Source organism: Vicugna pacos, chromosome 24, assembly GCF_048564905.1.
Source record: "Vicugna pacos chromosome 24, VicPac4, whole genome shotgun sequence".
Classification (NCBI taxonomy): domain Eukaryota; kingdom Metazoa; phylum Chordata; class Mammalia; order Artiodactyla; family Camelidae; genus Vicugna; species Vicugna pacos.
Genome location: NC_133010.1, coordinates 17103483 through 17128829, shown reverse-complemented (window position 1 = coordinate 17128829; position 25347 = coordinate 17103483). Strand labels below are relative to the sequence as shown.

The following is a 25347-nucleotide window of genomic DNA, read 5'->3' as shown; positions in this document are numbered from 1 at the left end:
GGACAGCTAGGAGCAGTCAGGAATTAATCAAATATCTTTTCCAGCTTGAGATCTATGCAGCTTAAAACAGCAAATAGCAATTGTCAGTTATTTTTTTAAAATTTACTAACTTATTTAAAAATAACAATAAACCCATTGCAAGTTAACATACAATAACATTTAAATGAAAATTCTAGTTTCCAAAACAAAATTGAGTGAAAAGAGCGGCCATTTCTTTACATTTTTGCAAATTCTTTAGTATCTGACTTAATGGAAGACAGCTGGATTCTCATATCTGCTGCGTTTAATCTGTCCTGTGATGTGTTATTTGGTCAGAATATTTGGAGAATATTTGGCCTCATGAAGAGGTAGTTGGAAAAGTATTTTAAGAGCTTTTCTCCAGATCATTATGGATATTCTTTAGAGTCCCCTGGTTTATCTTTTACCCTGAATGAGTTATTTACCCATGTATGACTTTTGTAACAGCTCAAATTTGATCATCTGGAAAATATTGGCTCACTGAGTTGTATAGGTCTTCCAAATGTTGACAGATTTGTTATTTAAGATATCAAAAAATCACACTTGTAATCTCACCAACGAGCTCATCAGAAAATTTTTTCAGTACAGGGAAGCTGTCAAGCTCAGGATTGTGGTTACAAATTTTCCAAAATTCTGATTTTGGCTTAAGAGTTTTAATTTTTATCATTAGCAACAGATACTGTCAGTTGTTATCTTTATAGTGGCAGGCTTGATTTGTTTTTTGAGAGTCTATCAGAATACCCCAGTGTTAATGACCACAGCTGGTTTGACATTCTTTCCAGTAAATGAAACAGAAAAGCAGCTAGTTCAGCTAGCAACAAAATCACAAAGTGCTTTTTTCCTTGAGCATCTTACATTGGTGCATTCTATGTATGGTTCCCATTACATTACACAAAATATTAAAAAGATGTCTCCTGAAAGGTTGAAATTTAGTAAAATTGAATTTTATTGCTTTGTCAAGGACAGTTTAAAGTGGAACTGGCTCTAGTTTTCATTCTTTTACCACACACGCATAGCAGTGGAGAGTACGCTGACAACTATTTCAGTTTGTTGCCATTGCCTTTCTTGCCAGCAGTTTTACCCACTGTTGCTTTTGTACTATCAGTGCAGATCTCAGCACAGTGAAAAAGACTGAGAAACGATTAGTGGGAATAATGTAGATCTCATAGACCCCTGAAATGCTTAGAATCCAAAACAGTATGGAACGGTTCCTAAGTCCTTTAAAACAATAGCATATCTATTATAGTGGCCTTGTAGTAGCATTCTAAAAATACAGTCTAACCTCAGTTAAAATAATTTAAAAATTGAAAAAGCAGAAAACAAAAAAACCTCCAAGACCCCCAGAACAAATGACTTCCAGTTCCCTACCTAAGAAATGTGGGACTCCAGTGTCTTCACTTCTTAATTTTGCTACAGACTATAGTACTGTCCCCTTATTCAGCCAGTCAGCCCTTCTCTCACTGTGCTTAATGGGATCTTAAAAAAAAAAAAATTATCTCTTCATTGTATTCTGTCTGAATTAAAAAAAAAACCCTGTATATTCATTCATTTCATAGGGGACATGAATAAAAATGGCCCCATTTAATGATGGACTTTGAATTTATCACTGCTTAAAGCTTGCTATATCTACAATCATGAATTAAACATTTTTTCTCTTAAAATATTTGTAGACCTAAAAGTATTTTTTTTCCTCCTTTCCTCAGGATGCAAAAATTGAAGCAGAAGAATTTACTAGACAACTGTATGTTGAACTCAAGTCTTCACCTCAGCCTCACCTTGTTCCTTTTCTCAAGGTAGAGTTATATGTTACTTTGAAGAAATTGTTTGGATTAGATTAAAGTAATTTAAAATCTGAATATTTCAGTAGGATAGCAATTTAATGTGAAGATACTAACAGTGCAGGAGAAGCCTCTCAGAGCTGTTGTAATCTGTACAGCATGTTTATAGTTCATATTCTTTAGATTGGGACACATTGGGAAAATAGAAGTAACATCTCATTCATGAACATAACTTAATGATTATATTATTTAGTGCTTGTATCCTCAGATTCTTGACTTTAGAACAAAGCAAAGACCCTATTTTTCTAATGACTCATGTTCTCTTAGAAATAATAAACCACATAGTGACAAATTTAATGAGAAAGCTATTATTTTTAAAAATTAATTCATATTAGTAGGCACATAATAATATGAGATTTATTGAATTAAGTAGAATTTTGATGGAGAACAATAAGTTTGATAATAAGAACTTAATCTGGCAGACTGAAAAAATGTATTACTTTTGGATACTTAGAAGCTGAAGAGGAACTGAATTGAAATTTATGAAGTCATTAAAACCTGGGATTATAGTGAACCAAATACTCATCCCATGTATTTTGAAATAATGGAATGAAGAGTTGCCTTTAGAAACATTTGACTGAAGTGTCTAGGGGAGATGAAAGAGACTTCATAGTGGAAGACTCCTTTTAGTTTCCTCATGATCGAAGAGTGGGGAAAGGAGGTGGAGCACCCCATTTTCAGAAGGCTATTAAAATATTCAGAGTTGTCTCTAGGAGCGTGACTGCGCATGTCGACCAGGGGGGTGCTAATCCTGTGATATGAAATGTGACCAAAGAAACTGAGAATATTTTAGTCAGAGGAGACTTGGTCTGGCGAAGGGAAGGTTGAAGGGTGAGCACAGCACTGAAAAATCAGATGACTAGTGCCCTGTTTGCAGGTGACTCTCTTGACTGGGAAGTTAGAGGCAGCTTTTCCTTGGGCCCCTTTCAGTGCTCTGTGAGCTGTCGGTCTCTGTGTGACACTGACCACTCTTTTTTAGTGTATCTGTATTTTATACTCAACTGGAGACACTGGGCGGGAAGGAGGGAAGGAAGTAAGCACCTACTATGTGTTCTGTGCTTGGTAGATACTTTATTTTTAATTTGCCTTGTTTGTATTTAATTTTCCTATCAGTCTTCGAGAATCAGGGCTAGATAGTATAGTATTTTCCATTTTGGAGATGAGAAAATTATTTAAATTGACTTAACTTTTGGTTAAACACACAGGTCTAGGATTTAGCTTGACTCTATTGACTGTATAATGCTGACTTGAGGTTACCAAATATTATCGTCAAGTATTTGCGCTTTTTATCAGTTTCCTAATGACTATTAAGTTTATGCCTTTTTCTTGAGAATATTTTTTTCTCATCCTTGAGAGCTCTGGAGGTTGGGTATTGCATACGGATTGAGGGATTCAGCATTTAGGCTTAACTCTGGCCAGGTGATCAAGAGAGAATTTAACATGCATATTTTTATTGTTGTCTCTAAAATTCTTACCGCTTTGACACTTCTTTCCAGTTGTGTTTTTCTCAGGTCCCCCCATCTTAGATTTCTTGCTTAAATTTAAGTAATCAAATCACTTTAATTGTTCATATATTTCCAAAGCAGCTTGTTTCCTACCATTTTTAAAGTTTGGAAAGAGAGCGTAAGAGACTTTGTGTTTCTTTCCTTTGATACTATTTATATATATACACACAATAAAAATTTATATATATATACACACACACTATATGTATGTATACATACAATAAAAACCTTCAAATAAAAATTTTCTCAGTGTTTTTTAATAAAAAAAGTAAAAGAAGTAACTAAAAGGAAAGGACAGGAAGTGTAGCAATAGTTCTCATTTGCTTCTTAAGTAAAGTCAGTTAAGTGTCAAAACAAGGAAATCTTCCAAAACAGCTCATGAATTCACCAAAACATAAACTCCTAACTACATACTTTTCCATATTTTTAAAAAGATTATTTATTTATTTACTTATTTTTTGGTCGGGGAGGTAGTTACATTTACTTGTTTTTAGAGGAGGTACTGGGGATTGAACCCAAGACACGTGTATGCTAAGCGTGCGCTCTCCTTCTTGAGCTATACCCCTCCCCCCATGTTTTTTTCTTACTCAAAAACAAAAATCCCAGCAGAACCTCCTACTTTTAGTTTAAACTGTCTTTATTTTTTCAGCATGGTACAAAGATAGACCCCAACTTAAAGTCCAGTTAGAAAATATTCTAGCTCAACTAAGGGAATTGACCTTGTTTTTATTAGTTTTATTTTGATGTAAAGACTATTCCTGTCCAAAATTTGAAAGTTGTTTAAAAAAAAAAACACTTTTTTTTTGGAATCTGCTGTCTATAAACAAACTTGTAGATACCGAAGTTATGAGTGATCTATTTTGGGGTTTAGATGAATACAGATAAGCGGGATACACTGTTTTATTTCACCAAATTAACACTTGATACTAAGTTAATATAAAATAAGTTTAATACTGAGGCATAATTTTGAATTGAAAAATGAAGCACTTTTGAGCTTTAAGTTGATTATGTCCTGGATATTGACAGGTTATAAATAATTGATAACAGATTTCTTCAACTGAAACATTGATGTATTTTCTTATATTGTAAAAATACAAAATATAAAGTAGTTCTGTTTTACTAGAGCTAATTTGTTTAGTTATGAGTGTTTTTTTCCCTCCCCTTTCTAGAAAAGTGTGATTGCCTTACGACAACTCTTGCCTAGCTCCCAGAGCTTTATTCAGCAGTGCATTCAGCAGACTTCTGGAGAGGTGGTCATTGCTGCTTGTACCACGACAGTAACAGCTTCTCCTGTAGTGACAACAGCAGTTGCCTCAGTCCAGCCTGAAAAGCCCGCCATTGGTTCTGAAGCAGCAACGCCCGGAACTGTGTCAGTGCAGACTCTGAATCCACTTGCTGGTCCAGGGGGAGCAAAAACTGGGGTTGTGACACTGCACTCTGTGGGTCCAGCTGCTGTGCCAGCAGGAACAACAGCTGGAACTGTTGTGCTTCAGGCTCCAAAGCCGCTTGTGACGTCTCTGCCAAACACGGTGACAGCAGTCTCACTTCAGCCTGAAAAGCCGGTTGTCTCTGGGGCAGCAGTGACCCTGGCCCTTCCCTCGGTAACTTTTGGAGAAACTTCAGCAGCCGCTATTTGTCTTCCGTCCGTGAAACCTGTTGTTACTTCTGCTGGGACCACACCTGACAAGCCGGTCATTGGCACTCCAGTCCAAATCAAACTTGCACAGCCGGGCCCCATCCTTGCACAACCAGCTGGTGTTCCACAGGCAGTTAAAGTCAAACAACTAGTGAGTAGCATTTCATTTCTTCTTCAATTTCTTATTTTGAAAATTTCAGACATTCTGAAAACTGGCAAGACTGGTAAAATGAGGCCTCTGTGTACCCCTGACCAAGGTTGACCGGTCATTAACGTTTTCCCATGTTTGCTTTGTCTCTCCCCTCTCCATTCACATAGACAAACACACACATAATTGTTTTCCAAACCATTTGAGAGTTGGTTGTAGAAATCATGACTTTGCACCGCTAAGTACTGTGTATATCTTTTTAACATAATTAAACTGTACTTTTTGTCACACATGGAAAGGTAATATTAACACAGTATTTCCCCAATTGTCCCAACAATGTCCTTTATAGCTACTTTTTTTTTCCCTGACGTTATTCCTAGTAAAGAATTGCATGCTACACTTAGCTGTAATATTTCAACTGCCTGGGCTTGTTGTTTTGCAGAATGTTCTTTATTTAGTTTTGTCTGATTGTTTCTTCAAGATTATATTCAAGTTAAATATTTTTGGTAGGGTTGTTACAAAGGTGATATTATGGTAACGTTTCTTTTCAAAATGTGCTGAAGGGGGAGGAATACAGTGAGGGGAGTAGGTGAGTAAGAAGTATTTTTTCCTAAACTCAGTATGTTGAGAGGTTCTTGAGTGAAAGAAATCTTAGCTGTTTATCAGTTAATGTTAAGATCTACTTTACTCAAGACGGGTTTTATCAGAAGACTGTGAAAGTATTGTTAACCTGTGGTGAATTAAAAATCGTATTTTAGTCAAGTTCTCCCCTACCTCACACTATCACAGAGCTAACTGTTCTCTTGATTTTGGGTGATTGCCCTTGTTCTCTTTGGTAAACCTTCATGTTAAAGGCTGTGTTGTCGATTGTAAGTATTTATGAACAGATGAGTTGGTGGGGCTGAAATGTAGAGAAAGCAAAGTGTGAAGGGTGTTCTCATCTGCTTGTTTAATCCATATTTGTGTTCCTTTGCTTCCTTTCCTTATGGAATTTAAGAACAGTTCCATGTAACATAGCCCAGATTATAGTTAATGTAAAAAATCTTAATTAGTGTTTAAAAAAAAAGTTACCACCTGAAGAATATTGGGTAGCTCTTTAGACCTTTAGTTTCTATAAACTACTAGAACATCAAATTTTGTTAACATCCAAGTAAAACATGAGAACTTGATTTGTCAAGAGAAAAAGCTAAGGTATGTACTATTTACTATTCTTCCTTTCTAGTGGTTTTTTGGAGGGAAAGGCAATAAAGGACATGTTTTAAAAAATATATAATAGCTCTTTGTTTTGCTTGCCAAATAGGAGCAGATATATCATCGTTGGGCCAATTTCCAGCTCTCTAATTTCAGTCTCCATAAAATGCCTAATACTGTGGTTTAAAATGGTACTTTCTTTGAAAGAACAGTAATGAATTCTTTTATACTTTCTCACTTGTGGTATTTTATTTTATTCAGCAAGTATGCAGGAATATGCTGCACATAAGCTACTAAGTGTTTTAGTCATAAGGGTGAGGAATGATGGGGATCCAAGAATGTTAAATCGATTAACAGTTGATCTACAGGCCATGTGGCACACATCCCTGGTCCAGGAGCCCGCTTGCAGGCACCAAGGCTCACTCACCTTCCCTGCCTTGTTCTCTGCCAAGGCCAACACACTGCTGCTGTCGTGTCTTGGCCTCCCCCCCCCCAACCCTCCTGGCTGGTCCCTGGGAGGCATGGAGCCTTCATCCACCTCAGGGACCAACCTCTAGGCTGTAATTTATTATTAATTAAAAAAATTTTCTTAGTATTTTTGAGTGTGAAGACTAACTCATAAATAAATTTCTAATAGCATTTTATTATTATCTTTTATAATTAAAATACTGAAAAGAATTTATCAAATAAAAGATACCAAGGAAGAAAATGTGAGTAGGGAGATGAGCCAGAACTGTTAGGAGTGTTTCTGTTTTCTGTGGCGTTTCAGTCTGAATGCATAAATGGGGCTCTAAATATATGTTATTTTGTAGAATTTAAATCTGATCCCTGTGGCTTTACATAAGTATGGTTGTGACTTACTGAAATACATCATTGTTTTCAACAGTTCTTTCTCTCTTTCAAGAGTCTATTCTCATAGAATGATGGCAGTTGACTTGTTCCATCTTGTATTTCTTCTCTAGGGGCATTAGTTCCTACACGATTATTTACTGGGACATTTTGGGTTTCTTGTGGGTTACTTTTGTTTAATAATATGTACTTGACTTAAAATTTTATTTTCGAAAAATCAGAGTATAGAATAAATTATATGCCCAGAATTCTATTCAGAAGTCTGTCTCCTAGATCATTTATCATTAGCCACATATGAGTTTGAGGACTTATAAATAGTTCACTATCAATAGATGACTCAAATACATGGTGACTGTTTTTCTTTGAAGTGGAAAATGAAACTCTGCTATTCTGTTTTTTCTTCTTGTTTGAAGCTGAAAATAAGGCACTGCTACAACTTTCTCTTCCTTTATCCCCAACCCTCATCCTCTGTATTTCTTGAACTGTTATCTTGGAGAATGCCTTTAGCATTGTTATTTTTCACTTTTAAAAAACAGCCCATTGGAAGTTTTTATCTTTTAGAGGTATATTTTGAAATAGTTATGGATAAAAAGATATATCTGAGATTTGTTTTAAAATAATTGAGGGTAGGGGAAAGTGGGAAGGGAATAGAGATGAAGTAAAATTGGTCAAGAATTAATCATTGTTGAAGTTTGGTTTGGTGGTTTCATTTTATTGTTCCTTCTGCTTTTGTATAAATGTTTGAAATTTTCCATGGTAAGTTAAAAGATGAAAATAGGGTCTTTTTGGAGATTTAAATAAAGCAGTGTATAAATTTGAATTCCGCTCTAAAAATTATGGTGTGAAATGGTCATGTTTTTCACTTTTGAATAAGATAATTTTGCTACAAACTTAAATTTTAAGTAGGCTTTCTTGTGATGCTAAGATAAAGGTATATTTAGTTAGGTGAGCACAAATGTTTGTTGTATTGTTTCAATTGAAAGCTTGCTCTTTCCTAAAGCAAGTTTAGTTGAATACTGTATTGATAGTTCTCATTGTTTCAGGTAGTCCAGCAGCCTTCAGGAGGCCTTGCGAAACAAGTGACCACACTTTCCCATTCCTCAGCGTTGACCATTCAGAAATCTGGACAGAAGAAGGTGATAGTGAGCCCTGCAGTACCTACCAGTCAGTTTCCTCAAGGTAGAGTCTGGCCCATCCCTGCTCCATCACTCAGGGTTGGGAACATAATGGGATTCTGTACTTTTCTTTTTCACTCTTACATTAAGAGAGGTTTCTTTTAAGTTGAGACCTATGAGAGAAGACTGAAAGATAACTTTATTACATTCCTTGTACTTACATAGCTACTTTTTAAGGGTATATGTTTTTAAGATTGAAGAAGCACTACTCATGGTATTTTGTAACTGGATAAAATAATCTACTAGTAAATAAAATACTTTTTTAACTTAAAAAATTTATTATTGCTTCATTTTTTTTTAAAATGTGCTTTCTTTACGTTTGGAAGTCAGTCTTACAAATAAAAGTTAGGGGTTTTATATATTTTTAAAATCTACCAGTATGAATTTTAAAAAGATTAAATTAAAATAAAAAATTAAAAATTTTAATAATACAGCTGTATTATTAACATGTTTCTTTCACCTTTTCTGCATAATATTTTTAGAACGCTGGTAATTCTATAGACAATTTAAGGACCATATAAAAAGATACGGAGAGGTCTTGATTGTATGATATTTTGTGTAGGGAATAAATTCATTGTCCTGTTTGAATTTAAACATAGTCTAGGGCAGCTTAAAATTTTCTTTGATTATTCTATATGCTTAAGAGCAATTGTCCTGAAATTTTCCTAATGTAGTGTGATTGCTTTTTTTTAATTCTACTTTTTTCCCTCTACTTTTGTTTTTATAGCTTCCATTCTAAAGCAAATTACGCTGCCAGGAAATAAAATTCTATCACTTCAATCATCTATGCAGAAAAATAAAGTAAAAGAGAATGGATCAACATCCTTCAGGTAAAGAAATTAAATAGTTAAAATTTGCTCTGGTTTAAGAAATTAATATTTTTTGAAAAACAAGAGATGACAGAATAATACAAAATAAATACAACGATGCCTTTTTAAAAAGCTAACAGTATTTTATTGAGTATAATTTATAAGTGGTAAAGTGCGCTCATTGTAAGCGTAGAGCTCAATGAATTTTGACATATACTTGTGTAATCGTAATTCAGACCAAGATGCTAAACGTATCCATCATCTTTATGCTCCTTTCAAATCAGTTACTTCCAGCCCTTGCCTCTGGCAGCCACTATTCTTATGTCCATCACCATAGATCTTTTTTGTCTATTCTTGAACTTTACGTAAATGGAAAATTACATCATCTACTCTGCATGTTTTTGAGGTTTATCCATATCATTTTGATTATTAGAAGATTATTCTTTTGTGTTGAGCAGTATTCCTTGTGTGAATGTTTATCTGTTTTCCCATTGATGGAAATTGGATTGTTTTCTAGTTTTTGATGATTCTATATAAAATTGCAGTAAATATTTACATACAGATTTTTATGTGAACATAGGTTTCATTTCTCTGTAGTAAATAGCTGAGTGTTACTGCTGGATCATTAGGTAAGTATGTGTTTTGCTATTTAAGACACTGCCAAACTGTTACCAAAGGGACTATATACCATTTTGCATTCCTACCAGCAATGATAAGAATTCCAGTTACTCTCCAACTTCTTTTGATTTTTACTATTCTAAGTGTGTAGTGGTTAGTATTATTCTCATTTTAGTTTGCATTTTTCTAATGACTTAAGATGCTGAGTATCTGTTCTTTTGCTTATTTGCTATTCATATACTGTCTTCTTTGACATGTATATTCGAATCTTGCCTATATTTCCTTATTGAGTTGTTTGTTTTCTTGTGATTGAATGTTTAGAATTCTTTATATATTCAAGATCCAAGTCCTTTGTCACATAGTGATTAGGAAGTATTTTCCTTGTGGTGTCTTTCATCATTCTCTTAGCAGTGTCTTTAACAGAGCAAAAGTTTTAAATTTTGTTGAAATTCAGTTCACTAATTTTTTTCTCTTGTAGATTCTGCTTCTCATGTTTTATCTAAGAAATGTTTGTGTAACCCAAGGTTACAGAGATTTTTCTCCAGTGCTTTGTTCTCGAAGTTTTACAGTTTTATGTTTGTCCTTCTTGAATTGATATTCTTTAATTTTCACCAGTTGCTTACTTAAAAGTCAGTGTGTGAATATTGTTTTCTTATTTATTTTCTCCAAATTATAGTTGCATTATTTGTCACAATATATAAATATTTATACATAAGTCTTCCTTCCTCATCTCTGTCTACATTTCAGTGGTAGGTCTACTTTTGTATTAAAATGCTTACCTTTGGTCTGTTCTCTGAAGTTTTCTCAGTCATCTCTTGTTTGGATGAAGTTTAATTGAAAGCAGCCCATGTTTTGATCTACTAGGACACACATTTAATATTTTTTGACTTGGGATGTACTTAGTCTTCCTGCCAGTGATAGATTTCATCCTTGTGCCTGCCACTAATTCTCTGGTCTCTCTTCTGCAGCTTTTCTCAGTCTGCTTTTGCCCAAAGCCTTGTGTCAAATGAGGTAGGGGTGAGTGGGTGGGGAATTGGTCCCCAGAGGACAAGAGAGTGTGTACTGGGAATTGTTGTTTTCCTTTTTCATTTATTCTTGTTTTGAGGTTTGGGTATTTTTTGTCTTCAAGTTGTGCTGAGGCTGTGGTTTTTGTTCTGTATTTGGGGCACGGTGAATGTTGGAAGATTAATCTTGGCAGTCATCATTACCTTCCAATGTACCAATTTTTGATAAAAGCCTAAATCCATATACCAAGTACCTAAGTCAAGATACATAGAATATTTTAACATCCCAAAAGCTTCCTTTGTGAACTTCCCAGCCGGTCCCCTCGTTATATCTTAGGCAACCATTGACTGACTTCTTACTGTAGATTTGTCTTTCCTAGGGTTTTTAAATCAATAGGATCATGTAATTTGTATTCTTATGCCTGATTTCCTTTATTCAGCATAATGTGTTTGATTTACATTAGGTTGTTGCATGTATTAGCAGTCTGTGCCTTTTCATTGTGAATCGTATTCCACTGTATGAATATACTGCATTTGTTTGCACTGAATTGTTTATCTTTTTATCGATTGGTAAACATGTGGGTTGTTTCTAGGTTTTGTCTATTATGAATAAAGCTGCTAGGAACACCCGTCTCCAGGTCTTTGCATGGACATATACTTTCCCCGTTTTTACCTAAGTATTGCTGAATCATTTAATAGATATGTGTTTAACTTTGTAAGAAGATGTCACACTGTTTTGCTATGTGGTTGTACCATTTACAGTCCTACTGAAAAGTATGAGAGTTTGTTCCAGTTGTTCCACACTGCTGCTAACAATTGATAAACTGCGGTTGTTAAAAGTTTTAGCCATTTTACTTGGTATATGTATCCAAGGTAGGGTTGGTTCCAGTACCTACCACAGATGCTTAGGTTCCAGTCTGCCCAGTATATCCATGGTTCTGCATCCTCAGATTCAGCCAGCTCCAGATCATCGGCTACTGTATATATTTGTTGGAAAAAATCTGTACATGTGGACCCACACAGTTCAAACCTGCATTGATCGAGAGTCACCAGTATTTTATTGTGGTTTTAATTTGTGTTTCCTTAGTGACTAATGATGCTGAGTATATTTTTATGCCCTTATTGGCCATTTGTGTAACTCCTTTTGTGAAATACCTGTTCAGATATTTTGCCCATTTTTAAATGGAGTGATTTTGTCGTGCACTTTTCTGCATCTAATCGGTCGTTCATTTAAAAAAAATTCTACATCTATTATGAATTGTACTGATTTAAAAAAATAGTTTAGATGTTAATATTCCTGAAGTGTTACCGTTTTGTATTTTGCTGTATTTGATTTGCTTAATACTGTGTTAGGGGTTTTGTATGTATGTTTATTAATGATATTGGTATATAGTTTTCTGTTCTTGTCTTTGACAGATTTTGGTATCTGTGGTTAACCTGGCCTCAAAAAATGAATTGTAAAATGTTTTTCCCCCCTATGTTTTAAACCTTTGAGTAGAAATTACCTTATTTCTTCCTTAAATATATGAATGAATTTACCATTGACACTAAATAGGTCTTTTGTTTTCTTTCAGGGGAAGGTTTTGATAAGAAAGTCAGTTTCATTTATAAATAGATTTTCTATGTCATCTTAATGTCAGTTTCAGAAAGTTATATTTTTTAAGGTTTTTGTATATTTCATCTTTTAAATTTGTTAAGTAAGAGGAGGCAATAGTGTATGGCATTAGATCTTGTCTTGTTTAACTGGATGAGGTATAATAACATAGAACGATATCTGCCTATTTTTTTAGGAGTTTAATATGCTTTTATTAACATTCTTCTACTTTTATATGTGTGAAAGAACATTTTGAGGTGGCAGAAGATACTATAGGCTTTTTGAGGTTGCCTTTCCCATTTCTTTTCTCTTTTGTGAAAAATTACAGACCAAAATTATTTTCTTCTGGTTGTGATAGTGCTATCAGTGTCCTCTCAGCAAAACAACTTCCACTAAGAAATTGGACACAAAACGTCCATAGTGGTATTTTGAAGGCTTTTGCATTGCATTCTGCTTTCTGGTGGGCTGCTTGTAAACAGGAGATGCTGTGTACAAAAAGGACAATTAGCTCAGTCAGAAAGTTTTTTTTGTTTGTAAATTTTCCCTTGAGTAAATTTTCTTTTGTGCTTGTCAGTACGTCTGGGATGAATAAGGGAAGCTGTATGGTGTTTAAACACCAGGGGGTGCCAGAGATCTGTTTTATTCTTCATGTCTCAGAATCAGTTACAAATACTACAGTACCTCTGCATGTCTGTATAGTTAACCCAATTTAAACTGACCGGCTATTTGATGATAATAAGGAATTATTGTTAATTTTTTGAAGAGGTGATAATGCCTTATGGTTAAGGTCTTTTTTTTTGAAGAGTCCTTATATCTTAGAAATAATATTTATGGATGAATAATGCATGCATTTATATATATTAATTAGTGAAGGTATTTTAGCAGCCAGGTGTTGAGTGTTATTTTTGAAAATTTGCTTTAAAAGACACTTTTAGAACGTAATATAGGAAAAGATTACATGCTATTTGCACCAATAGCATTACCCCACCAACTTTAAAATCCTGTTTTTTCATATTGCAGGAATCAGATTTTCTGATATAGATTAAAAATGTGCTCTACCGTGCTTCAAATGTAATTAATTGTTTCATCAGGTATTTATTGAGTGTCCTTATATGTACAAGTGTATCAATAATATAGACTCATTATATGATATATGACAATATAGATGGTTAACTGTTCCACGTAAGGACTTAGAAAACAGTCTCTGGTGACAAAAACTTGGAAAGACAGGGTTCAGGGGAGAAGCATCCCTGTGAGCTGTGCCCAGATTAACTAAATCTAGGGTTAAAATTCAACAAAAAAACCTTCTTGGAGGAGTTGCCTTGTGCACAGTCTTGTTAGCAATTAGATTTTTAAACATTCCTCACAGTGAAATTACATGAATGAAGGCTTAGCGATAAGATTGTGAAGTCTTCCTTAGTTCTTAGCCAGATTTTGTCATAGTAAAATGTTATTTAGGAAAAATTATGTATATGCTCACAGACAGAGTGAACTGGGAAGGAAAGACCTTAGAGGTAGATACACCATGAACCAAAGGTTAAGTTACCATGGCAAGAGATCCCACATATCTTACTTACATGTCATGGGCATTCTCAAGAAGGATCAAAGCCAAGAGATAGTGATAATGCTGTGATACAATTTATAATAATAATTTACTAACAGGGTTAATAATTTAATTGAGAATGTACAAACAGTAAATGGGTAGTAGATACTTTTGGAACAATTTCTAAATAAATATTTGCTAGTATAATACAGATCAACAATTTCAGGATTACCCAGAGATCTCGTTAAAATTTTTGATTGTGAGACTTATCCAAAATGAAATCTCTGGAGCCTGGACCTGGGCAGGAAACTGTATTTTTAAAATCCTCATAATATTTCTGATGTTTTCATAATTTTCATAATATTATGATCCTCATAATATTTCTTATAGGTTTAGGACTGTAGGTATAGACCAGCAGGTCTCAAAATGTGGTCTACAGAAAATAGTTTTGAAACTGAGACTCTTTCAGGGATTTGCAAGGTCAAAACAATTTTTATAATAAAAATAATAACTATATGAGTTGCCCCTTTTCAGTATATTATTTGTGTTAATGGTTCAAAACCACAGTGGTAAAGCTGCTGGCACGTTAACATTGATCAAGGTGGGGCATGAAATCCTACTTGTAGCCATTTTTTCTTTATCCTAACACACTCGAAGTAAATACAAAGAAAGAAAAGCTGTTTTTAAATGTTTTTAATGAGATATAGTACACATTATTATTTTTATTCAGTCTTGATCCTTGAGTATACACTTTTTTTTAACTATTCTGTATGACAAAGTGGGAAGTTTGCATAAAGCTCTCTTGTTGCATGTCAAAGTGACATGGTTGTCACAAACAAGTACTTGTGCTTGTGTTTCAGTTACTAGAGCTGAACTAACCACCTTTTTCATGGAGCATCACTTACTTGAAAGAACAAAGAACAACTAGCGACTAGAGTTGTTTAGACCTAAAAATTGGCCAGACATTTTCATGAAAATGAAAAAAATGACCCTGTCACTTAAGGGAAAACAATGGACAGTATTTTTTGCCAGTGATAAAGTTTGAGCATTTCAAGCAGAAATTAAAATTTTGGAAAACTTGTATCCACTATCATGAGATTAATTTCCCAATACTTAGATTGTCTGATTAGATTGGTAGTGATATTAACATGTGATTTTGGATTATGTATGAGTCTAAATTTGGAACATCTATATATCTCAGTAAACTAATATTTTCCAGATTACCAATGCATAATGTTACAAAACCACGCATCAGTAAAAGAGCCACTCAAAGTAAAGAGGACCAGTACATTTTAAAGAGATTTGCCAAAGTAGAAAACAATGCCACTCTTTTGACTAATTATGTTTTTTAATTTTGATGTTAGTTTTCATTAAAATGTGACTTATATTAACATGTAATAGTTTTATTATTTTTCAGAGAATAAATAATACTCATTTTTAGTTTCTTACACAGTTTTCATTTAAAATCACAATAGGTGTAGTTTTCACCTCCATGTGATGGATAAGGGGATTGCTGAATAGAGATGGAAAGAAACTTGTCAGTCATTCTTTTAAAAATTATCAGAACAGGGACTAAAACCTTGGTCTCTTTAACTCTAGAATTGATACTGTTAATTTTTATAGCTCAATATTTTTCCAAGTGTGGGCCATAGAATATTTGCATCATGATCACCTAAGTGTGTTTGTTAAGAAACTTAGGGTTTGTGGTCTCCATTGTAGACTCACTGAGTGAGAATCATGTATGTTATGTGGGTGTGTGTTTGATTATGGGACCTGAATTTTAAATATACTCCTAAGCGGTTCCTAAAATCACTGAAGTTTGAGAAATACTGCAGTAGACTATGTGTTTGTGGTAAAAAGAGGAAAGGGAATTTCCCATGGGGAAAAATAACTTTTAAAAAAAGGCATAGAAGGAGAAATAAGCAGGGTGTTGTGTGAGTTTATATACTGCCTGTGGCAAGATAGAAAGGTTATGCTCAAGGGTGGTTAAAAAAAAAAAAAAGAGACTATTGAAGGCAAATTTATTTTACTAAATATTAGTGATCTAAGGGGAAACCTTGATCTTCTTAAAATAAAAATACTTGTTGTTTACACTTTTTAAGCAGATTATTTATTTAGATTAACAAATTATAATCTAAGGCACAAAGCTTAAGATAGCATATTTCCACATGTTCTGGTAAACTTTCAAAATTTTTTACCAGTTTAAATGGTGAAAAAATATGTCTTATATTTTTCTTATGAGTAGAGTTAAAACATCTCTGAGTCATTTTAATTTTTTTGTTAACTGAAGATTTACTTGTCCAGTTTCCATTGGATTATAGATCTTTTCTCTAAGTTATTTGTAGGACCTCTTTATGTATTAAGGCAACTGCTTTTTCCATGATATGAATTGCTTCCTTCAATTCTTAGTCTAAGATATAAGGGGTGTTATTGTCCCTGTTTTACTGATAATGCAGGTCTGGAGAGGTCAATTAATTTGCTTTATTTCATGTAGATACCAAGTGGCAGAGCTGGAATTCCCCAGTAGGCAGTTTGACTCACCATTTTTACTTGCCATTCTTCTACTTCCCACTGCATTGTCGTAGACAGCACACATTCTGAGCCCATAGAAATGCCTCAACTATTTGAGTGTCATATATGTACTCTTCCGCTAGGAATGATAGGTAATGAAGATGATTAATATGATCAATAAAATTAATCTGGTTGGAGTTTAAGGCAAATGTTGATTATTAGACTAGAAGACAGACTAAGACCTACCAAAACAGACAATATATGCTCTCAGAAGCTCAAAAGTTGTAGCAATTGGACACATGCTTTAAAAATATAAAAACAATTTAAACCAATGTTTCCAAAGTAGGCATTTGAAGGACGTCTGGAATTTGATTAAAGCATTGACAGCTGAAGGATAATAAAGCAAGAGGAGTTGAAAACTAGAACAGGAAAGGGGAAACAGCCTGTGAAAGGCCAGAATCAGTAGGAGCTATTTGATGGTGAGTAGTGATGGGGAAGAGTGCTAAGTTAAGGCCATCACCTGGAAGGCCTTGACCATCAGGTTGAGTTCATGGGATCATGAAATGTTTTTGAGTGGGAAAGTAATGTGATTTTCTCTACTTCACAAGAATTAGTCTGATGCTATTATAGATCTTAAAAGGATAGAAGAGATTTTAGAAGGCAGGCACAAGCAGTGGTTAACTTTATTAAAAGCTAAAGAATTAGCTCTGTTTCAGAAGCCAGAATGCAAGGCATTAATAATAATTGGGTAGTCATACTTCAATTTTGCATAGTAACCTCTTACGCCACTATAGAATCTTGAGTTGGAAGCCTTTTTCTATTGAGGCACTATTAAATTTCCTTTTGCTTATCTTTTAAAACAAAACAAAACAGGTTATCTTTCACAGCACCTTCATCAAAAGACACTGCATTAGACCAAAAGACTTGAGGACATGATTTGGAGATTCCCACTTTCTTATCCTTTAATACGAAAACCAGCCCCGAATCACAAATACGCCTCAGCATCAAAGCCTTTATTACTACTGCTCTGGCCTGTCTTAGCCTTATGTATAATGCTGCTTCAACACCGTGTTGTCTTTGCTTTCCTTTGGTCTGCCTCCTTTCTTCGAGCAAGTTTTAAACGGTTCGGGTGCTGTTTATTGTGGCACCTCTCCTCTTCCCTCAGTAGGGGTCTTCCTCACTCCTGCTGCCCCTGTAACCATAGCAACTGGCAGCTGTGCTAGAGGGAGCTGTGATCAGCTTGGGGCCAAATAGGAGGAGGGAAGGCAGGCAAGAGCAAACCTTATTGGGCGGTTAGCTCCCTGCTTATCTCAGAGAAGTGCTGCAAGAAGATTCTAAAAGATGTGGGACAGTCTCTTCATTGATGAACTCTGTTCAGTTCTCGTACTGTGCATGGTATTGGTAGTAAGGAGGCCTCGTGCCGGTCTCTCCAGTCTTTGTGTGGAATCTCAACAGGGGCTATGTGGAAACTTGCCTATGGATGCAGGATGCTGTAAACTGTGTGTACCTGACACACAGCTGAGGTTGTAAACAGTCAGTGTTGTGTATGTGTGTGTGTGTGTGTGTGTAAAGGCCATGTGCTGTGTACCTTAAACAATTCTGATCTTCTTTTTTATGGAAAGAATGAGGTTGTATGTCTAAACTTCATCATATTTTCTATCTCCAGTTTTCTTTTCTCTGAATGTTTAATTTACGTATTTTTTAATATCACTAATCATTTGATTAGGTAATCCTTGTACATAGTGCAACATTCAAAATGTAGGAAAGAGTATAATATGGTATAAACCAAGGCTTCCTAGCCCTACTTCCCTGTTTCCCCCTCCAGAGAAGGGAGAGTTTCTCATGTGTCCAGACACAAGTTATGCCCATATAAGTGTGTGTGTGTGTGTGTGTGTGTGTGTGTGTGTGTGTGTGTGTTTTAAGGTGAGTCTGTTCTGCACCTTGTTTTGTTTTTCCCTATTTCACAATGTACCTTGACAGTTGTTCTGTATCAGGCCAAAGAGAGCTGCCTCGTTCTTTTAAGTGGCTGGGAGTGACCTTAGAAAGTACCTAAGTTGTACATTTTTCAGAGGAAGAAAAATTGGAGTCCTAAAGGTATTAACTAATTGGTTAGGATTCTGTTTTGGTATTAAGTGACTTTTCATTGATACGTAGTTGGCGTTTTTTTTTTTTTAATCCAGTCACCTGCTGAAGGACGTCTTGGTTGTTTCCAGGTTTTGGCAGTCATGAGTTAAGCTGCTGTAAACATCCATTTACAGGTTTTTGTGTGAACATAAATCTTCCTTGGGTAAATACCAAAGAGCGTAACTGCTGGATCGTGTGGTTAAGAGTGTGTTCAGTTTCGTAACAAACTGCCGCACTGTCTTACAGCAATAACGTCCCACAGTCCTGTCAGCAGTGAGAGAGAGTTCCTTTTGCTCCTCACCATCATCAGCATTTAGCGCTGGCAATGTTCTGGATTTGGGCCATTCTTATGAGTATGGGGAGGTGTCTTGTTTTAATTTGCATTTCCTTGATGACATAGGACGTGGAGCATCTTTTCATAAGCTCGCTTGCCGTCTACGTATCTTTTTTGATGAGCTATCTAGTAGGCCTTTGGCCCATTTTTTAATCGGTTTGTTTTCCTGTTGCATTTTAAGAATTCTTTTATATTTGGATAACAATCCTTCATCAGATATGTCTTTTGCAAATATTTTCTCCCAATCTGTGGCTTATCTTTTCATTCTCTTGATACTTAGTTATTTTAAAAGATCTGAGTAAAAATTATTTTTAAAGGTTTTTTTTACTCAGATCTTGGTCTGTCTTTAGGTCTATGATTTCTACCATTCTTACACTTTAGGTTTTAAGTGTTTAGGTGTTTCTGGAATACTGTTATATTTATATAGGTGGCAAATTGATTCTTAGAACTATTCTCAGCATCCCATACCCCTGGCAATACCTCTGTGACATTTGATAAGGTGGAGTCGATTTTCAAAGAGTTTCTTTATATTGCATGTTTCATTTGGTTGAATTGAGATATTAATGTAAAAAGTTTTTCTTTTCCCCATTGCAGATGTTATATAAGTTAAGTCTTTTAATGTTAGTTTTTTAAATAGACTGTTCAGATATGTGCTCTGTTCACATTTTCTCCCACTTGGTATCTTTTCATCCTCTTAGGATCTTTCACTGAGCAAAGGTTCTCCATTTCGACGAGGTTGTTTTCCTTTGGTGGATCCAGCTCTTAGTGTCAAGTCTAAGAACACTTCTCCCAACCTTAGATCCCAGAGACCTTCTTTTTTCCCTAAATGTTTTATGATTTTGCATTTTTGTATATACTTTTTTTTTAATAATCTGATTCACTTTGAAATTTTCATTGTATAAGGTGAAGTGTTGCGTTGAGGGTCATTGTTTTGCCTGTCAGTGTCCAGATTTTCCAGGATCATTTATCAGAAAGACTATCTTCCTCCATTAAATTGCTTTGGTACATTGTCAAAAATAGTAGGATTTGGGGATTAACATGCACACATTACTGTACATAAAACAGATAAACAGCAAGGTCCTACTGTATAGCACAGGGAACTATATTTAATGTCTTGTAGTAACCTATAATGAAAAAGAATCGAAAAAAGACTGTGTGTGTATATACATATATATATACACACACGTATATGTGTATGTATAACTGAATCACATTGCTGTACACCTGAAACTAACACATTATAAATCAACTATACTTCAATTAAAAGTAAAAGTTTCTTCTTTTGAATAAATAAATAAACAGACACTGTTCAGACTGTAAGACCATTGTTCATTCTCTTCACTTAGAATGAGCTTAGAGCTGCTATGTCTAGCACTTCACTTTCTTCCCTTTAGTTTGAGCCTCTTACACATGTGTGAGTGTGGGCTCTTTGCCCCTCACCCCTCATGTGCTGCTCTTTAAAGTTGAACACCAGAGACCTTCATATCTTAAGTGCTTGACAGTTATAATTTATTTCTGTTTTCCTTGCACAAATGCATTACCACGGGGAGGTTCATAATTTAAATCTTTTGACATAAGACCACTTGATATATCATTTGGCCCATGCAATAAAGTGAAACAATATCTTTTTAAAATGTATAATCATGTCTGTGTGAATTATGTTATCCATTGGTACGTGAGTTATGATCAGTAACATGCTTGTTATTACATATGGTGTTAAGGATGCTGTGAGGGAATTTTAGTATTTCTTTTCTCTCTCTCGTCTCTCTCCTTAAACATATATATATACTCATCTTGGTACTGTACCCATGTAGTAATTCTATTAGATAAAAAACTGTTTAATTTTGCTGGCACAATGCAAGGAGCTCAAGCATACTTTGTGTTTTATATGTATGTCTTTTACCTGTGTGTGTGCACATACAGTTTTTTATTTTAAATGTAGGCCCTTTGCAACCATGTGCTCAAGGATGTGGTTTAAAGAATTCAGTTGGTGCAGATGGAGCACACCAAAAGTCTGCAGCAGAAAAACAAAGCTAGTTTTAACCATTTGTTTCACAATAGCTAGTCAAGTAAGCTTCTTCTCAAGGGTCTTTATGTGGGTACGGACCTTTTAGGATCAGGGTATTTCTCCTGCTCTCAGTGAAACGATTGAGTGCACTGGGGATATCTGAGGGGTTTTTCATCATATTGGATGAAAACAAAGAAGTCTGTTTTCATTTCTTTGTCTTTCATTGCCGGGGATTTGTGGATAACTTAGTATAACTTCCAGACCTCCTTGGTGTATCTTACTAAATAAACTGAGAGAGGGAGAGATGGGCACTAGAAGACTGAGTTGCTTCTGATTCATCTTTCTGATATTGAATGTACCCAGTGGGTAGAGACACCAGTTAATTTCAAAGGCTTACAGGGAAAGATAGCCATTCCTTAGTTCTTCTCTTTCTTGGATGAATTGAGTAAAATAGCCCTTCGTTATAAGGTGAGAGCTGTAATTTTTTTGCTCTCTTTAAATCTCTCATTTTACCACCACCACCAAAAACTATCTGTCTTTTCTATTAGAGATGAGGATGACATCAATGATGTGACTGCCATGGCAGGGGTCAGCCTCAGTGAAGAAAATGCCTGCATCTTAGCAACAAACTCTGAACTGGTTGGCTCACTCGTTCAGTCATGTAAAGATGAACCGTTCCTTTTCATTGGAGCTCTACAAAAAAGAATTTTAGACATCGGTAAGTATGATTATTGACCTGATAGGACTGCTGTTCCAAAGAAAATATTAAAAGAGACAGCCTGGGTTGGTTTTTCTGGAAACTCTGAGGCTCAGAAAAGGTTCTGGAAGTAATAAAGATTTCATGGGTGTTGCAGAAAAAGTGTTTTATTTTAAAAACTATTAACATAACTTAAATCATATAACCTATGGTTTCTGGTGTAGATAATAGTAGTTAATATTTTATTCATCTTAAGGAAGAATAGATGTGTATATTTTCAAATGAATATATACTTGTCATAAACTTTTTTTTCCCTGCCCTGTTCTTCTTTGATTGGCCTTTAGGCATGTATGTGTGCAAATGCACACTTAGATTACGAATTTGTGTTTATGAAATACGGAAACAACCAATGAGAGGAAGTCCCCTTCTCATCTCAGCCCTGAAGTTCAGACCCACCCTTTCCATAAAAGAACTGAACTAGAATTCAGAGTTCTCTCTGGCCTGGAGTAGTTGTTAGGTAACTGAAGTGTGTGAAAGGAAGTGGAAGAGAACATACCAGTTTTATTCTGGAGCCAGCTTTTTTGTTGTTGTTTAATACCAAACTCACAGTACTGACTGAAAAAGAGAGGCAGATTGCATAGAGATTGTTGCGTGTGACTTGTCTCGTTTCTTGTGTCCTGACACCAGCTCTCTTCCTTCACCCATGTCAAATCGGGGGGTCAGTACCCGTGGCCTTTTAGAATGCTTGAGTAAGAACCTTTACATTCTGTGTTGAGGGCCTAATGTGACGATGTGTAGGTTTCAGATTGTTGATACATCCCTGGTATGTTTAAGGACTGCAGAGTGCATTACTGTTACATATTCTAAGTCGGCTTCACAATTACTCAATAAAGAAGTGTTTGAGCTCCTACATGTTATACAGATATGTTATACAAATTATCACCCTTTTTCATCTCTAAGTTGGGTATATGTTATCTTGAAAAACTAGAATTTACAAGTAGTTGAAAAGGATAGGAATTCAGAAGAGCTCATTGTAACACGCCTGTTTGCTCCTTGCCTGTGTTCTGTTTGACTTCTCTCCAGCCCTCCCTCCTCCTTCTTCCCTCCCTTTTGTTCTTTTTCATTTTCTTCTTTGCATTGCGTTTTGTACTGTACAGGAGGCGGTTCCTTAACTTTGGAACAAGCTTAAGAACTACACCTTTCTGTGATGGCTTGGGAAATTTACTATTAGCTCCTTCAGCCGTATAATTATTTAGAATTCTAGTAGAGTAGACATAGATACATACTTTTATCAATTTCCTGCCCCCCTTCTAAATTTTATTTCTAACTTGATTTAAACATTGATGAAGTGATAGGCAAACCTTTAGTATTGAAAGAGCATTTTCAATTATTTAGTACAGGGATTGACAATTTTTTCTCCTGTAAAGGGCCAGATAGTAAACATTTGCCAGTTTGTGGGTCATATGGTCTGTGTCACAACTTCTCACCTCTGCTGTTATATTATAAAAGCAACTGTTGACAATATGCAACAAATGGGAAAAACTGTCTTCCCATCAAACTTTCAGTATAAAAAGAGGCCCAATTTAATTTGCCAACCTCTGCTTTCAAAGAGAATTCTGGGGACAATTTGTATTTTTCAGTTCTTAATAATAAAACACAAACTTGTCATTTAATGTGATGGAAAATTCCAAAACTTACTTCTAAATTATCTAAGTATTAAAACAAAAACATAGAGTGAATGGAGAGTTACATATTTCTAGGAATGTTTTTCATTTATAATAAAATTCCATGCTTACAGAACAGGTCCGTTTCTTAATAACAGGAATTATAAGTTAACCCAAAGAGTTTGGGGAGGAAGATTTTCTTACTTGAATAATGATAGGGCAGTAAATGTGCCAATATTCTTCCTTTTTTGCTAATTATAATTACCTAAATTAAATTACACAGACATTCTGTGAAAATCATGTAGTAAGGTTGCAAACACCAGCTAGATCTCCTTAATCAGTAAATGGTGACTTTATTAAAAGAGAGTGTTTTACTTCAAAGTGTGACTTTAACTCTGTAACTCTGTCATATTTTATTATCAGTTTAGTGAAGATATTAGAACATTTAATTGTTCACTGAGCCCTGAAATTGCAACTCCCAACCCTCGTTTATTTCTAATATTTTAAAAATACAGATTTCCCTCTTATATAGTGTTCTGTTTTATAAATACATATGAAATTATTTTCAAAGTTTCCCCCCAAACAGTAAGTATCTTAAATGCTCATTTTCTTTAAGTGTGAACTGACATGTCATTCTCTCCCTACCCTGTGTTTAATTATAACTTTGATCATTGGATTGAAATCGGACTATTCCTTCTATAGATGGCTCCCACTTTTTGTTTATGCTGACGTTTTAGTAAAGCAGTTTTGACCTTGCAGTGTTTTTCCCCTCCCTGAATCGTAACTTGGTGATGAATTCAGTTTTGCTACCAAGTAATGAACTACATTTTGAAGGTTTGGTATAGGAGAAACTGAATCATTTTTTATCTTTTTTTCTGTCCAGTTTACCCACTTTTTGAACTAAAGTTTAACATTTATTATGGAATAATGTCAAAGAATGTATTTAAAATTTGTTGGCTTTTAATTAAAGCTTATTTTTGCTATACTCATGTACACTTTGATAAGTATATGAGTATGTTTCAGATAGAATACAAAATCAAATAATATTTTTTTCCAAACAATATTTTAAAAATTATTTGTACATGCATACCTTAAAAACAAGCACAACAGCACTATTAAAAGCTATTTAAATTAGATTACCTAATTTCCTGTATCTTTAGATTTAGGTCTCTGATTTTACAGGTGGTGTCACTGAGCTGGAGAATTACTATCTAAATACTGATAAAATTGATTTATAAATGAGCTTCTGCTTTTGGATATGTGATCCAGACTGTTCTCCTGAAACTTTCTTCCTAGTTAGCAAAAGAAAAAAAGGTTGGTTTATTTCTGGAATGGGATATAGTGAAAGAGAAGTTATTCACATTGATGGGTAAAGTGATGATGCTTTGAACGCATTTCAACTTGTCAATTAAATACCAGGTCAATTTATAGAACATGAGTTAGTGTAAAATAAGCATGATTGATAATGGGCAAAGGGGAGTATAGTTGTGTCGTGTAGACAAGGCATTAACAGAGACTCACAATATGAATTCATTGAAATAAATGTCATAAATTCTTAACAGTGTCAAACAGGGCAAAATGTAATTTTCTGTTTTTTTAATTACTAAAATTAACAGAATACGGCACTAATTTCTGCAGTTACCGTTTTCCTCCCTGAACACTAGACTTGATTTGTGTTCTTATTAACTTTGTCCTATAAATGACCTTGCAAGGAGAATGATTCTAGAGGCTAAGTGAAACAATGTCTATATTTTCTGAGGCTTCAGGCTAGGTTTTATTAATGTAATGTCTAAGATCTTTGAAGTTGTGACTTTACCAGGAAAATCATAATCTCCAAACCTTTATTCATAATGGGTATGACTTCCAGGGGGAACAGAATACCTGCTGTGCTAATTATTTCAATTATCAGCCACTACTAAAATACGTAATGGATTTTCTCTGCTTCCACAGGTAAAAAGCATGACATTACGGAACTTAACTCTGATGCTGTGAACTTGATCTCCCATGCAACACAGGAGCGATTACGAGGCCTTCTAGAAAAACTGACTACAATTGCTCAGCATCGAATGACAACTTACAAG

General features: G+C 34.9%; 1 protein-coding gene across 5 annotated transcripts in view; it reads left to right on the top strand.

Annotated features, from left to right (window-relative positions):
• TAF4B (TATA-box binding protein associated factor 4b) overlaps window positions 1-25347 on the top strand; it is a 99145-nt gene that overhangs the window by 33259 nt on the left and 40539 nt on the right. For all 5 annotated transcript variants that reach the window (XM_072949076.1, XM_072949079.1, XM_072949077.1 and 2 more), the window contains 6 exons: window positions 1722-1811; window positions 4531-5148; window positions 8229-8364; window positions 9088-9190; window positions 21454-21623; window positions 25217-25347. In XM_072949076.1, coding sequence (XP_072805177.1) covers window positions 1722-1811; window positions 4531-5148; window positions 8229-8364; window positions 9088-9190; window positions 21454-21623; window positions 25217-25347 — 1248 coding nt within the window. The remainder of the gene's footprint in view (window positions 1-1721; window positions 1812-4530; window positions 5149-8228; window positions 8365-9087; window positions 9191-21453; window positions 21624-25216) is intronic.